The sequence below is a fragment of the Chiloscyllium punctatum genome, chromosome 30, assembly GCF_047496795.1.
Source record: "Chiloscyllium punctatum isolate Juve2018m chromosome 30, sChiPun1.3, whole genome shotgun sequence".
Classification (NCBI taxonomy): domain Eukaryota; kingdom Metazoa; phylum Chordata; class Chondrichthyes; order Orectolobiformes; family Hemiscylliidae; genus Chiloscyllium; species Chiloscyllium punctatum.
The window spans coordinates 21,131,811-21,146,111 of NC_092768.1; the positions used below are offsets into that span (position 1 = coordinate 21,131,811).

General features: G+C 44.8%; 1 protein-coding gene across 2 annotated transcripts; it reads right to left on the reverse strand.

Moving 5' to 3' along the window:
* Positions 1–594: 594 nt before the first annotated feature.
* Positions 595–10,561, reverse strand: LOC140455249 (nuclear factor 7, brain-like). Of its 2 annotated transcripts, XM_072549973.1 has the most exons (5): positions 7,949–10,561; positions 7,763–7,858; positions 7,436–7,669; positions 2,094–2,116; positions 595–1,998 (listed from the first exon to the last, which is right to left on the reverse strand). In XM_072549973.1, the coding sequence occupies exons 1-5, from the start codon at positions 8,357–8,359 to the stop codon at positions 1,797–1,799; spliced, it is 966 nt and encodes a 321-aa protein (XP_072406074.1). In that variant the 5' UTR covers positions 8,360–10,561; the 3' UTR covers positions 595–1,796. The 2 variants fall into 2 exon arrangements, with proteins under 2 accessions (XP_072406074.1, XP_072406075.1); XM_072549974.1 differs by lacking the exon at positions 2,094–2,116 and having other exon boundaries at positions 1,879–1,998; positions 7,949–10,559.
* Positions 10,562–14,301: the final 3,740 nt, after the last annotated feature.

Genomic DNA, 14,301 nt, shown 5'->3' on the forward strand with positions numbered 1-14,301 from the left:
AGTTATATGTCAATTATACAGGTCCTTTCATGGGGTCAATGTTCTTGGTCATTGTGGACACCCACTTAATGTAGTTGGATGTGTATAGCGTTCATTCGTCAAACGCGATGATAGCAAAACTGCGCATGTCTTTTGCAACACAGGGACTTCCGTAAGTGTTGGTCACGGATAATGGGCCATCATTCACTGGCAGGGACAGTGAGGACTTGCTAAAGTCAAAGAGCATTCAACATATAAGAACAATTCCATACCATCCATCATCCAATGGTCTGGCAAAAAGAGCAGTCCAAACTTTGAAAGCGAGCTTAAAGAAACAACCTGCAGCCTAACCAGATACCAAACTGTCCCAGTTTCTATTTGATAAGAGGATCATGCCTCATGCAGCTACAGAAATAGCACCAGCAGAGTTGCTGATGGAGTGAAGACTCGGCACCAGGTTAAACCTGATCTTCCTGGACCTGGATGGAGGCGGGGGAGGGTAAAACAGCATCAGGAATACCAGTGACAGACAAAGACTCCGCGAAATGACAGAGACACTTCACTTTGGGGAACAATGTTTGGTGGAGGAAATGACCCTGAATGATCCTGAGTGGTCAACGTGAGGTCAGGTCCACTGATGTATAAAGTTTGGGGAGGTGCAACAGTCCTGAACAAGCATGTGGACCACATGAAAGCTGCAAACTCACAAACAGGGCAGAAGCAAAATGCGCCCGGCTCCTGGGAACAGTCAGAAAGGCTGGCAGGGCCTATGGGCTCTCCCTCAGCACTAAGGGTTGAAGAGACCTCAGAATCAAAGATGGACATAGTGGACATTGCCACCTGAAGAAGAGAATGAATTCCTTCCGAGAAGGTTGGGGTACAAGAGGAGAGAGCTGCTGTACGTTACACGTTGCCCTTATCCAAGGCAGAATCGGAGGAATCTGAGCCGGTGTCAAAAACACTTCAGGCAGAGCTGCAAGGGAAAGAACTGGCCTGTGTCCTCAGGCTCAGAGGGAGAGGGATGTAGTGATTGTGACGAGCTCGGCCAGGTTGATATGAAAAGCAATGAGTTCCCTGATTGGGGTTGTTAATCTGATTGGGGTTGTTAATTAGTCAGTCACAGCTGCAATACTGTGAACATATTTTACAATATATGGACCCCTGGAGGTGGTGGTCACAGATAATGGGCAGCAGGGACTTCAAATATTTCCTATTGTCAAATGGCTTTTGAAAGGATAAGTATTTTGGCATTGGAGGCCTACAGAGAAGTTTCACTGGGTTGATACCAGGCATGGAAGGGCTATGATATGAGGAGAGGTTGAGTAAATTGATCCTGTACTCATTGGAATATAGAAAATGAGAAGTTGCCTTTATTGAAATCTACCTGATTCTGAGAAGACTTGACCGGGTAGCTGTGGAAGGACATCATTCCACCTCTTGGACATCCTCGGACCACAGGGTATAATCTCAGAGTAAACAGTTACACATTTAAGAACAAGATAAGGAGGAATTTCTTCTTTCTGAGAATTGTGAATCTGGGGAATTCTTTACTGCAGAAGGCTGTTGAGGTTGGGTTATTAGTGAACTCCCACAGAAATGTCCTGGAGTGGAGATGATTGATCTTGAACAATCACAATCATCTTCCTCTGTGCTTGGTATGACTCTAACCAGTGGAGAGATTTCCCCCGATTCCCATTGACTCAGTTTTGCTGAAGTTTCTTAATGCTTCTTTATGTTACACCAAGTTACATGCTATATTGATGTCAAAGACAGTCTGAGCCATTATTATCCAGCTTTCTTTTTAACTAAGTGCTTAGTTATATATCTATGGTATTTGTAAACATAACAATCCAAATAACAGAATATAAATACAGAACAAAGAAACGTAGCTGAGCTTTACCAGGTTTAATAGCTCCCACCATTTCTCTCCACACTGGAAATGGTAAAACGATGTTCAAGCTTTCAGTGGACAGGACACCATCTGTTAGTGACAGTGCATGACCAGTGTCATGGCTCATCCTGTAAATATTAAAAAGATTATCATAAGTTCATTGAAAACCTTTCTGAGCAATTTCACCAACTTGCACTGAGTTTCAGTAAAGTGCATGTCCTACCTCATCTTCCCAGATACTTCCTCCTGAAATAAACAAAGCACAAATCTGAGTTGACAGAGACTGACTGACTTTATCAAGAAAGTAGTAATTACACTCACATTGCTCCAAGCTGCTGTCTCTGATTGCTGCAGTTCTGGAACAGAATAAGAATGGCACACAAAATATACTGAAGCACTGGAGGAAGTAAAGTAAAAATTAAGGAATTGCAAACGGTGCCAGTAAACATTAACCGACTTCACTCAAGAAAAGAGAAGATCTGACTTAGATGTTAAAAATTATGAAGGGATTGATCTGTTTGATTCAGTGAAGATGTTTCCACCTCAAAGGAACCAGAAAATCTGTGTTCAAATACATAATCCTGTTAGAGCAGCCCATGATTGAGAGCAGCACAAAATGCCCAGTGGTTGCCCATGACAAAAGCAGCAGAACATGGCTTACAGTAGCTCTAGAGAACTTGGTAAAATATTTTGCTAAATATGTCTGCATAAGTTATAACAACGGTAGCTCTGTGAACCCAAGATAACAGAATTGAGATGGCACAGCAGGCCTCACAGTTATCTGAAGATGCAGCTGCAGTTGCTTACACAGGAGACATAGATAAGAGCATTTCACATCAGAAACCTACATTTAATTTGTAAATCTGTTACAAATGTAGATTTTAGTCAAGATTCTTCAAATAATGATAGGCATAGATTCTGAATTAGTTATAGATTTACACACTTATATAAAGAAAATCCCACTTCCAGCATGTGCAAAGAAGTTGTTATAATTATAGTTACAAGATAGAAGTGCTGTGTTTGATTGACATTCCAAGGTTGGGTGAGAAAGAAACTGCTCACAATCCTTAGCTAAAGAATTCTAACATTAGGTATGACCATAGAACTTTATTGGAACTGATGTAACAAATTTTATAACAATTCATAAAAATTAGCATCCTTTATATCACCAATAGCAAGATTAGTCGGAAAAATGAATTGCATGACAGAATTCAAGAGGTCCTTCGTGATAAATTATTGGCAATGAATGGAGCTGGCAAGTGACTGAGAAGGAGTATGGCTAACAAGATTGAATATAGCATCCACTATGAAAAGCCCCAAGAAGGGACATAAGAGAATCTGGGAAGCTTCATGAGAACATAGAGGCCTGTGGGTTGACCACGCGCCTGTCCATCTCAGGCCACGCAGTCACAGTATTTCTGAAATTGGAAGTGTATGTAATTAATTAATTAATTATGATTGGTTTGTAATTGCTAAAGGCAGGCTGAAAATGTGTATAGAAATGTATGTCTTTCTTTTATTCATTGAAGAACTCTGGATTTTCAGACAGTCTCTTGCCACCTGTGAAATTTCAATGAACTCTTTGATGCCAGAAGTATTGAATGATTTATTTGGTCATTCTGCCCCAACAATCTAAATCACAATTAAATTGAATGGGGAGTTCATGAGAAATGTCTTTATTGAGAGAGTGAAGAGGGAAGTGAAACAAAATAGTGTAAAATAAAAGACAAGAACACCTCAATAGTATCAGGGATAGCAAGGAAATAAAGAGCTAAAGCAGAACAGTCCATAGCGTGGAAAGTCACTCACAGAGAACTGCATCCCACATGGGATAGGTGTGTGAGGGAAATGAAAAACACAAACGATGCCTTTTCCCCTTTAAAATATTGACTGCTCATAAAACAAACGCAATCTCTAACTCTCTAGGTTGTTGCAATACAGTGCAATTTGACACATAGAATTCCCAAAGAAAACAGGTGTCTCCACACAGTTTCAGGTCATAACACAAAACCATGTCAGTACTAGCCAATGAACCTGAGGCAAAGGAACTGAACACTGGCAAAGTTAATTCTCAGGTCCAAAATTCCTGAAGAGTCAGGTTTGCACCTTCTGACCAATCAGGACATGAAATACTATTTAGCGACACCTAATTGGAAAGTCAGGTATTTAACTATGAGGAAATTGTGTTTAATTTTTAAAACATTTTATGTTTAATTTGGATAAATGCAAGGTATGCCATTTCGATAAAATAAACAAAGACAGGATTTATACAATTAAAGGTCGGGCCTTGAGCAGTGTTGTAAAACAATGACACCTCGGTTTTCAAATTCATAATTCTTTTGAAGTTTTCCTCACGTGTATACAGGGTGGTTAAGAAGCCCTTTAGAATGTTTGCCTTCATTGTTCAGTCCTTTAAGTATCTGAGTTGGAACATTATGTTGAGGTTGTACAGGACATTGGTGAGGCCTCTTCTGGAGTACTGTGTCCAGTTCTGGTCTCCATGACGTAGAAAGGATATCGTGAAGCTAGAGAGTTCGGAAGAGATTTACCAGGATGTTGACAGGAATGGAGGGTTTGAATTGGAAAGAGATGCTGGATCGGCTGGAGTTTCTTTCACTGGAAGTCGAGATGTGACCTGAGAGGTTTATAAAATAATCAGGGGTACAGACAAAGTGAATGGCAGGTGTCTTTTCCCTTGGGAAGAGGATGTCAAAATTAGGGTGAATATTTTTATGGTGAGAGGTGAAACTTAAAAAAAAACTATAAGGAGCAACTTCTTTCACACAGAGAGTAGTTTGTGTGTTGAGTGAACTTACAAAGGAAGTGTGAATGTGGGTACAGTTACAACATTTAAAAGACATTTAGACAAGTACATTGATCAGAAATGCTTGGAGGGATATGGGCCAAGGGCAGGCAGGTGGGACTAGTTTAGTTTGGGATTATGGACAGCCTGGACTGGTTGGACCGAAGGGTCTGTTTCCATGCTGTGTGACTGTGTGTTTCCACTGTTTTCAGGGAGCATACATTAAGTATCAAATATTTTTACCTCACTTAACTCTCGTAAGGCTGCATTTTACTGAAAGGATGCACAGCCATGTTGAGGTTTAGTTAGCAGTTAGAACCTGTCAAATGTACCCAGCCCAGTGATAAGTAGATTGTCTACCCAGGATGAGGTATGTAACTGTGCTTTGTGTATAAACATCCAGACTATTTGTAATGTGCTCCTCAGGGATACAATGGCCTGCCTGTAGGACAGGGGTGGTGGATACCTGCCTTAGCAGCCTGAACCAGGAAAAGGCCTTTGACAGGACATCACACACTGACATGTGGGACTTGCTCTCCAAAATGGGCTTTGGGAGGGAATCTGCAATTGAATCTGACTGCTCTACACCAACATCCTTAGTGCAGTCTCAATTAATGGGTGGGAATGAGACAGCTTCCCGATCAGATCCAGAGTCAGGCAGGGCTGCCTACTCTCTCCTGCCTTGTTTGTGCGTTGTATATAGCCCTTTGCTGAGTCCATCAGGAAGGACGTCAGCCTGAGATGGGGTGACTATTCCAGGCAGCGGAGGCCTACAAGGGAAAGCCTCCCTGTACATGGATGATGTCACTGTTTTCTGCTCAGACCTGCTGTCACGTGCACAGACTCATAAGCATCAACGACCAGTTTGAACTGGTCTCAGCAGCCAAGGTAAATCAAGGCAAGAGCAAGGTCATGTACTTTGGGAACTGGGCTGACCAATCCTTCATGCCTTTCGCCATCAGGACAGATTACCTGAAGGTGCTGGGAATATGCTCAGAGGAGCTGGGGCATGCACAAAACCTTGAGAGGAGAGTATTGCCAAGGTAAGACAGAAACTGGTCCTTTGGAAGCAGCATTTCCTCTCCATTGCAGGTTAAAAATCTGGTTATTAGGTGTGAGATACTCTCACTGTTGTATGAGGGGCAGGTCGGGCCCATTCCCAGAACCTGCATTGCTGCAATTACCCGAGTCATCTTCCACTTCATCTGGAGGTCGAAGGTGGACATGTCACAGGAACACCATGTACAAACCTCTGGATAATGGGGGAAAGAATATACCCAAGATCACCCTCATCCTGATGGCCACCTTTGTGTGTGGCTGCATCAAGCTGCACCAAACACCAAGTCTCACTATGTACTGAGGTTCTACCTGTCCCTGGTGTTGGGAAGGGTGGGACTGGCCTTGTATTAGCAGAGTGCTCCAAGTAGTTGGACCGTTCCATATCACCTGTCCTCCAGGTAGAAATTTACAAACAAAAACACCTTTAACCACAATTCATCAGCACAGATCATCCCCAAGAGCCTGCAGGGAATGAGTGGGTGGGTCTTGTCGGCTTGTTCCTTGAGCAGATTGTCAAAGGCATTGCCAGAACTTCTTAACAAGCACCAGGATGTTGCTTGGTTGCTGGTGAGAAGGGTACTACCTGTGAGATCTTTCATATATACCCAGAGTCTCTCCAACTGCACACGTTGCCCTTGAAGTGGCTGTGGAAGATAGAGACTGTCGCACATCTCCTGCTGGAATGTGCCTTTACAAAGAAAGCCTAGAGAAAGATGCAGTGGCGTTGGTCAAGTTTCATCCGCAGTAGCTCAGTGACGCGTGACTCTGTGTTGTACGGTCTGATCCCTGGGACACACAGTGAGACAAACATCGACTGTACTCAGAGGACCATCAACTCAGTGAAAGATGCTCTTTGGTCTGATCGAAACCTGTCGGTCTTCCAGGGCGAGGTGTTGACCTCAACTGAGTGTTACAGACTGGCACATTCCAAGGTCCAGGACCACGTGTTGAGAGATGGACTAAAGCCTAGGGCAGCTGCTGCAAGGCGCAGTGGGTAAAGACCATCATCTAAAATCTTTCTGCTGAAGTTAGATGGAGGTGCACTCAGTTATCAGACCCTCCCAGTGCCTCAAATGTTTGTAAATATTGTCTTGTACAAGTAAGAAAAGCACTGGGTTTGTTTGTTCTCCCAGATACAATTATAACATTTAAAAGATATCAGGGTCGGTATATGAATATGAAGGAAGGGTTTAGAGGGACATGGACCAAATGCAAGAAATTGAGACAAATTAATTTCGAATATCTGTTCAGTATGGACAAGTTGGACTGAAGGGTCTATTTCCATGCTATATCTCTCTGAATCTGACTCTATATGTAAAGACTATACAGAATCGAACAGCTCTAATAATATTGTATGGATATACAGACTTTTATGAATAAACAATATTTTTGAAATACATCAACTTGTAATTTGAAAGGTTTTCCGCATGGATGTGAATAAATCACTTGCATCTTGGGCTGGAGCTGTGAATTGTCGACTGCTTTTTTAATTTAGCCTTTTAATCGTGAGGAGAATTTCAATAGTGAAAGCCACAATCATCAATGAGATTGAGGAAAATGTATGAAACAGGAGAGTGGACAAACACATGAGGGAAAGAGGAGCAGAAAGGGATATTGGAGGAATGACGGAGGATGGGAACAATTTATGAGGATCACATTCTGAGTTTACTTTCCGTGAACTAAAATTAAATATAATCCCTCACCTGCAGAAATATCACTCCGTCTTTTTGTTCCAACTGTTTTTCCAACTTTGAGAGTTTCTCCTGAAGAGAATTTAAATTCTTGTGAATTTTGCCAAGATTTTGCTGCATTGTTCTGAGAATGTTTTCCTCTTGTTCCCTGAGATCTCGGAGTAAACGCTGCTCTTTCTCAGTGAGAAACTGGTGTATTTTAGTGAACTCGGATTTGATGCAGCTCTGTAGATTTTGGGATTGCACCTAAAAGAGCAAATATAGAGACAATCTGCTTCTGCAGTAAAATACAACAAAGGAGGGAATCAAATTTGGAAGCTGAGCTCAGGGAAATTTTACCCGAATTTGGGAAATCTTCTGTTTCTGCTGCCGCTCCATTTCTATAGCCGCCGATTTCTTCCCTGTGAGAGATTCCAAGGAAGATTTCACCCGATCCTGGGATTGGGAGAGAAAATCAGAAAATAAAAGTATTAGATCATGAAAATGTGATGAAATAATCAGAAGATGGAATCGGTTTCCTTTTACCTTGTAGATTCCAACCGCTTCTTCAATCGGGATGAAGCGGTGCTCCCTGTGTTCCCGGGAAACTACACAATTTACACAAATCAATTTCTCGTCAATTTCACAAAAAACCTTCAGTTCTTCCTGATGTTCCTCACAGTGACGTTTACTTCCCTTCTCTTGCGGATTCCGACTTAACTTTCGAACTTTCTCAGATAGATTCGCTAAGGCCCGATTTACCCTGAGGTTTCTGTCTGGAAACTCCTGTCTACATTCCGGGCAGGAGATTCTCTCCTGCTTTTCCCAACTCTGGGTGATACAGAAGCGGCAGAAGTTGTGTCCACAATCCAGTGAAACCGGATCGGTGAAGAAATCCAGACAAATGGGACAGATTACCTCCTCGGTCAAACTCAGGAAATGCTGTTTGAAATCCATGTTGTTTGGTATTCCTGATGAAGGGCTTTTGCCCGAAACGTCGATTTTCCTGCTCCTTGGATGCTGCCTGAACTGCTGTGCTCTTCCAGCACCACTCTAATCCAGAATCTGGTTTCCAGCATCTGCAGTCATTGTTTTGACCTGTTTGATATCCATGTCCACCCTCAGCACTTCCGGATTCCATCTATTTTCAGTTTCAGTTTCCCTGCGCCGCAGAACACATTCAGCTCAGTCACTCCCTCAGGGAGGTCAGTGCAATCCTCAAGGAATTCTTGGTATTGGCTGCTCTCGGCCCCGCCCACTCTGAGAGGCGGAGACAGCCCCCAGAGCAGAATGAGGAATAAACAGCGTTAGAGCAGCGACAGGGAATCCCTGAAGCCGGGAGGTGAGAGGGAAGGTCGGTTGGGAGTGGGGTAGGTGGGTGGAGAGAGGATGGGAGGGGGTGGGGGTTTTGTCCTGGGAGTGACTGGCAGCCTGCTGCTCTCCTTCATATCCTTCAGTCCCAAAGCAGTCCCAGACACGGATGGCCAAGTTGTGTTTGACTCTGGGGGAAACACAAGCTGAAACTTATTGTCCAGCGCCTCCTCACCTCTCCCTTACAATCCACCAGGATCTTCTCAATCCTCACTGTGGGAGTCACTGCACAGAACTGAAGTGCCTCATCCCTGGTCCCATTCTAGGAAATCTCCCCTTGCACCATCCCTTCGGCCTTGACATCCTTCCGAAAGGGCAGGCCCAGAATTGGCTGCAGCTTGGGCAGGAGACGAGTGGGAATCCTGTTGGTGTCGTTTCCACCATTTCTCCAGGCTCGCTGCTGGTTCAGTCCAGGGAATTTCACCCCCCCCATTCCCTGGGAGATTCAACCCCAAGGGTTTCCATCAAACCGGACACACGGCAGCAATTCTCCCTCAGATTGTATCTCCCTCTCCCAGAGGGGGCAGGGGGAGTGCTTAAGGGGACATGAGTTCTCCATGAGACCCAGTCTCTTTCACTTCAATGGGCACCACATTCTCACCTCGCCATCCAATTGTATTGGTAAGGTCCTCGGGAGTGTTGCTGAACAAAGAGACCTTGGAATGCAGGTTCATAGCTCCTTGAAAGCAGAGTTGCAAGTAGATAGGATAGTGAAGAAGGTGTTTAGTATGCTTTCCTTTATTGGTCAGAGTATTGAGTACAGGAGTTGGGAGGTCATGTTGCAGCTGTACAGGACATTGGTTAAGCCATTGTTGGATTATTGCATGCAATTCTGGTCTCCTTCCTATTGGAAAGATGTTGTGAAACTTGAAAGGGATCAGAAAAGTTTTACAAGGATGTTGCCAGGGGTTGGAGGATCTGAGCTACAGGGAGAGGCTGAACAGGCTGGAGCTGTTTTGCCTGGAGCGTCGGAGGCTGAGGGGTGACCTTATAGAGGTTTACAAAATTATGAGGGGCATGGATAGGATAAATAGGCAAAGTCTTTTCCCTGGGGTTGGGGAGTCCAGAACTAGAGGGCATAGGTTTAGGGCGAGAGAGGAAAGGTATAAAAGAGACCTAAGGGGCAACTTTTTCACGCAGAGGGTAGTACGTGTATGGAATGAGCTGCCAGAGGATGTGGTGGAGGCTGGTACAATTGCAACCTTTAAGAGGCATTTGGATGGTTATGTGAATAGGAAGGGTTTGGAGGGATATGGGTCGGTTGCTGGCAGGTGGGACTAGATTGGGCTGGGATATCTGCTTGGCGTGGACAGGTTGGACCGAAGGGTCTGTTTCCATGCTGTACATCTCTATGACTCTATGTATTCCCAGGCTGAAAGAGGATCCAGTGTCAACAGCAAGGACTTATCAAAGGCTCTCATGACACAAAGCTGGGTGGCAGGGTGAAATGTGAGGAGGATGTTAGGAGAATACAGGGTGACCTAGACAGGCTAGGTGAGTGGACAGAGGCATGGCAGATGCAGTTTAATGTGGATAAATGTGTGGCTATCCACTTTGGTGGCAAGAACAGGAAGGCAGATTACTACCTAAATGGAGTCAAGTTACGTAAAGGGGCAGTACAACGAGATCTGGGTGTTCTTGAATATCAGTTAATGAAAGGAAGCATGCAGGTACAGCAGGTAGTGAAGAAAGCTAATAGCATGCTGGCCTTCATAACAAGAGGAATTGAGTATAGAAGTAAAGAGGTCCTTCTGCAGCTGTACAGGGCTCTGGTGAGACCGCACCTGGAATATTGTGCAAAGTTTTGGTCTCCAAATTTGAGGAAAGACATTCTGGCTATTGAGGGACTGCAGCATAGGTTCACGAGGTCAATTCCCAGAATGGCGAGACTATCTTACGCTGAAAGATTGGAGCAACTGGGCTTCTATACGCTTGAGTTTAGAAGGCTGAGAGGGATCTGATTGAGACGTTGCCGGTGACATGTGACAGTGAGGCAAGGAATAGGGAGAGAGTGCAGTTGAACACGTGGCTGCAATGATGGTGCAGGAGGGAGGACTTCAGGTATTTGGACAATTGGACTGCATTCTGGGGAAGGTGGGACCTGTACAAGCAGGACGGGTTGCACCTGAACCAGAAGGGCACCAATATCCTGGGAGGTAGGTTTGCTAGCACTCTTCGGGGGGTTTAAACTAATTTTGCAGGGGAATGGGATCCGGACTTGTAGTCCAGCAAGTAGATTAGCTGATTTTCAGGATGTCCAAGAACATTGGGAGGCTGTGGAGAAGGTAGCACTGACAGGGAATACTTGCGGACACAGAGATGGGTTCAAGTGTGTATACTTCAATGCAAGGAGTATCAGAAATAAGGTGGGTAAACTTAAGGCATGGATCGGTACTTGAGACTACGATGTTGTGGCCATCACAGAAACGTGGATAGAAGAGGGACAGGAATGGTTGTTGGAGGTTCCTGGTTACAGATGTTTCAGTAAGATTAGGGAGGGTGGTAAAAAAGGAGAGGGGGGTGGCGTTGCTAATTAGAAATTGTATAATGGCTGTAGAAAGGCAGTTTGAGGGGGATCTGCCTTTGGAGGTAGTATGGGCTGAAGTCAGAAATAGGAAAGGAGCAGTCACCTTGTTGGGTGTTTACTATAGGCCCCCCAATAGCAGCAGAGATGTGGAGAAACAGATTGGGAAACAGATTTTGGAAAGGTGCAGAAGCCACAGGGTCATAGTCATGGGTGATTTCAACTTCCCAAATATTGATTGGAAGCTCTTCAGATCAAATAGATTGGACGGGGCGGTGTGTGTGCAGTGTGTCCAGGAAGCTTTTCTAACTCAGTATGTAGATTGTCCAACCAGAGGGGAGGCCATATTGGATTTGGTACTTGGTAACGAACCGGGACAAGTGATGGGCTTGTTAGTGGGTGAGCATTTTGGTGATGGTGACCACAATTCTGTGACTTTCACCTTGGTTATGGAGAGAGAGATAGGTGCATGCAACAGGGTAGGTTTTACTATTGGGGGAAGGGTAAATACGATGTTGTAAGACAGGATCTGAGGAGCATAAGTTGGGAGCATAGGCTGTCAAGGAAGGATGTCGTTGAAATGTGGAACTTTTTCAAGGAACAGATACGACGTGTCCTTGATATGTATGTACCTGTCAGGCAGGAAAGAGATGGTCGTGTGAGGGAACATTGGCTGATGAGGGAGGTTAAATGTCTTGTAAGGAGGAAGAAGGAGGCTTACATAAGGTTGAGGAAACAAGGTTCAGACAGAGCATTAGAGGGATACAGGATAGCCAGGAGGGGGCTGAAGAAAGGGATAAGGAGAACTAAGAGAGGGCATGAAAACTCTTTGGTGGGTAGGATCAAGGATAACCCCAAGGCCTTTTATGCGTATGTGAGAAACATGAGAATGACGAGAACGAAGGTAGGTCCGATCAAGGACAGTAGTAGGAGACTGTGTATTGAGTCAGGAGAGATAGGAGAGGTCTTGAATGAGTACTTTTCTTCAGTATTTATGAATGAGGGGGACCGTATTGTTGAAGAGGAGCGTATGAAACGAACTGGTAAGCTCGAGGAGATACTTGTTAAGAAGGAAGATGTGTTAGGCATTTTGAAAAACTTGAGGATAGACAAGTGTCCCTGGCCTTGTGGGATATATCCTAGGATCATGTGGGAAACAAGAAAGGAAATTGCGGAGCCGTTGGCAATGATCTTTTCATCTTCACTGTCAATGGGTGCGGTACCAGGGGACTGGAGAGTTGCGAATGTTGTGCCCCTGTTCAAAAAAGGGAATAGGGATAACCCCGGGAATTACAGGCCACTTAGTCTTACTTCGGTGGTAGGCAAAGCAATGGAAAGGGTACTGAGGAATAGGATTTATGAGTATCTGGAAAGACACTGCTTGATTAGGGACAGCCAGCACGGATTTGTGAGGGGTAGGTCTTGCCTTACAAGTCTTATTGAACTCTTTGAGGAGGTGACCAAGCATATGGATGAGGGTAGAGCAGTGGATATAGTGTACATGGATTTTAGTAAGGCATTTGATAAGGTTCCCCATGGTAGGCTTATGCGGAAAGTCAGGAGGCATGCGATACAGGGAAATTTGGCCAGTTGGATAGAGCTGAAAATGTGTTGCTGGAAAAGCGCAGCAGGTCAGGCAGCATCCAAGGAACAGGAGAATCGAAGTTTCGGGCATAAGGCAAATTCTCCTGTTCCTTGGATGCTGCCTGACCTGCTGCGCTTTTCCAGCAACACATTTTCAGCTCTGATCTCCAGCATCTGCAGTCCTCACTTTCTCCTTCAGTTGGATAGAGAACTGGCTAACCGGTCGAACTCAGAGAGTGGTGGTAGATGGTAAATATTCAGCCTGGAGCCTAGTTACAAGTGGAGTTCCGCAGGAATCAGTTCTGGGCCCTCTGCTGTTTGTAATTTTTATTAATGACTTGGAAGAGGGAGTCGAAGGGTGGGTCAGTAAATTTGCAGACGACACAAAGATTGGTGGAGTTGTGGATATTGAGGAGGGCTGTTGTTGGCTGCAAAGGGACTTAGATATGATGCAGATCTGGGCTGAGGAGTGGCAGATGGAGTTCAACCCTGTCAAGTGTGAGGTTGTCCATTTTGGAAGGCCAAATAAGAAAGCGGAATACAGGGTTAACGGTAGGGTTCTTAGTAAGGGAAGGAGCAGAGGGATCTTGGGGTCTATGTTCATAGATCTTTGAAAGTTGCCCTCAGGTGGATAGAGCTTGTAAGAAGGCCTATGGTGTATTAGTGTTCATTAGGAGAGGGATTGAATTCAAGAGTCGTGAGGTGATGTTGCAACTGTACAGGGCCTTGGTAAGGCCACATTTGGAGTACTGTGTGCAGTTCTGGTCACCTCACTTTCGGAAAGATGTGAAAGCTTTGGAGAGGGTGCAGAGGAGATTTACCAGGATGTTGCCTGGAATGGAGAATAGGTCATACGAGGATAGGTTGAGAGTGCTAAGCCTTTTCTCATTGGAACGGCGAAGGATGAGGAGTGACTTGATAGAGGTTTATAAGATGATCAGGGGAATAGATAGACAGTCAGAGACTTCTTCCACGGGTACAACAAGGGGACATAAATTTAAGGTGAAGGGTGGAAGGTAAAGGGGTAGGTTCTTTACCCAGAAAGTGGTGGGGGCTGAGGGAGTGGCAGAGTCAGAATCATTGGTGACCTTTAAACGGCAATTGGATAGGTACGTAAGCTAAATTAGATTACATTACAGTGTGGAAACAGGCCCTTCAGCCCAACACCGACCCGCCGAAGCGCAACCCACCCATAACCCTACATTTACCCCTTACCTAACACTACGGGCAATTTAGCATGAGCAATTCACCTAACCTGCACATCTTTGGACTGTGGGAGGAAACCCACGCAGACACGGGGAGAATGTGCAAACTCCACACAGTCAGTCGCCTGAGGCGGGAATTGAACCCGGGTCTCCGGTGCTGTGAGGCAGCAGTGCTAACCACTGTGCCACTGTGCCTCCCACAAATGTTTAGAACA

Bases quoted from the DNA above. Each gene is read 5' to 3' on its own strand.
- LOC140455249 (XM_072549973.1), bottom strand. From the start codon at position 8,359: ATGGATTTCAAACAGCATTTCCTGAGTTTGACCGAGGAGGTAATCTGT. The intron at 7,859-7,948 runs GTAAAAGGAAAC...TCCCAATCCCAG, and splicing joins AAGCGGTTGGAATCTACAAG to GATCGGGTGAAATCTTCCTT. The intron at 2,117-7,435 runs GTGAGGGATTAT...TGTTTATTTCAG, and splicing joins ACGGAGTGATATTTCTGCAG to GAGGAAGTATCTGGGAAGAT.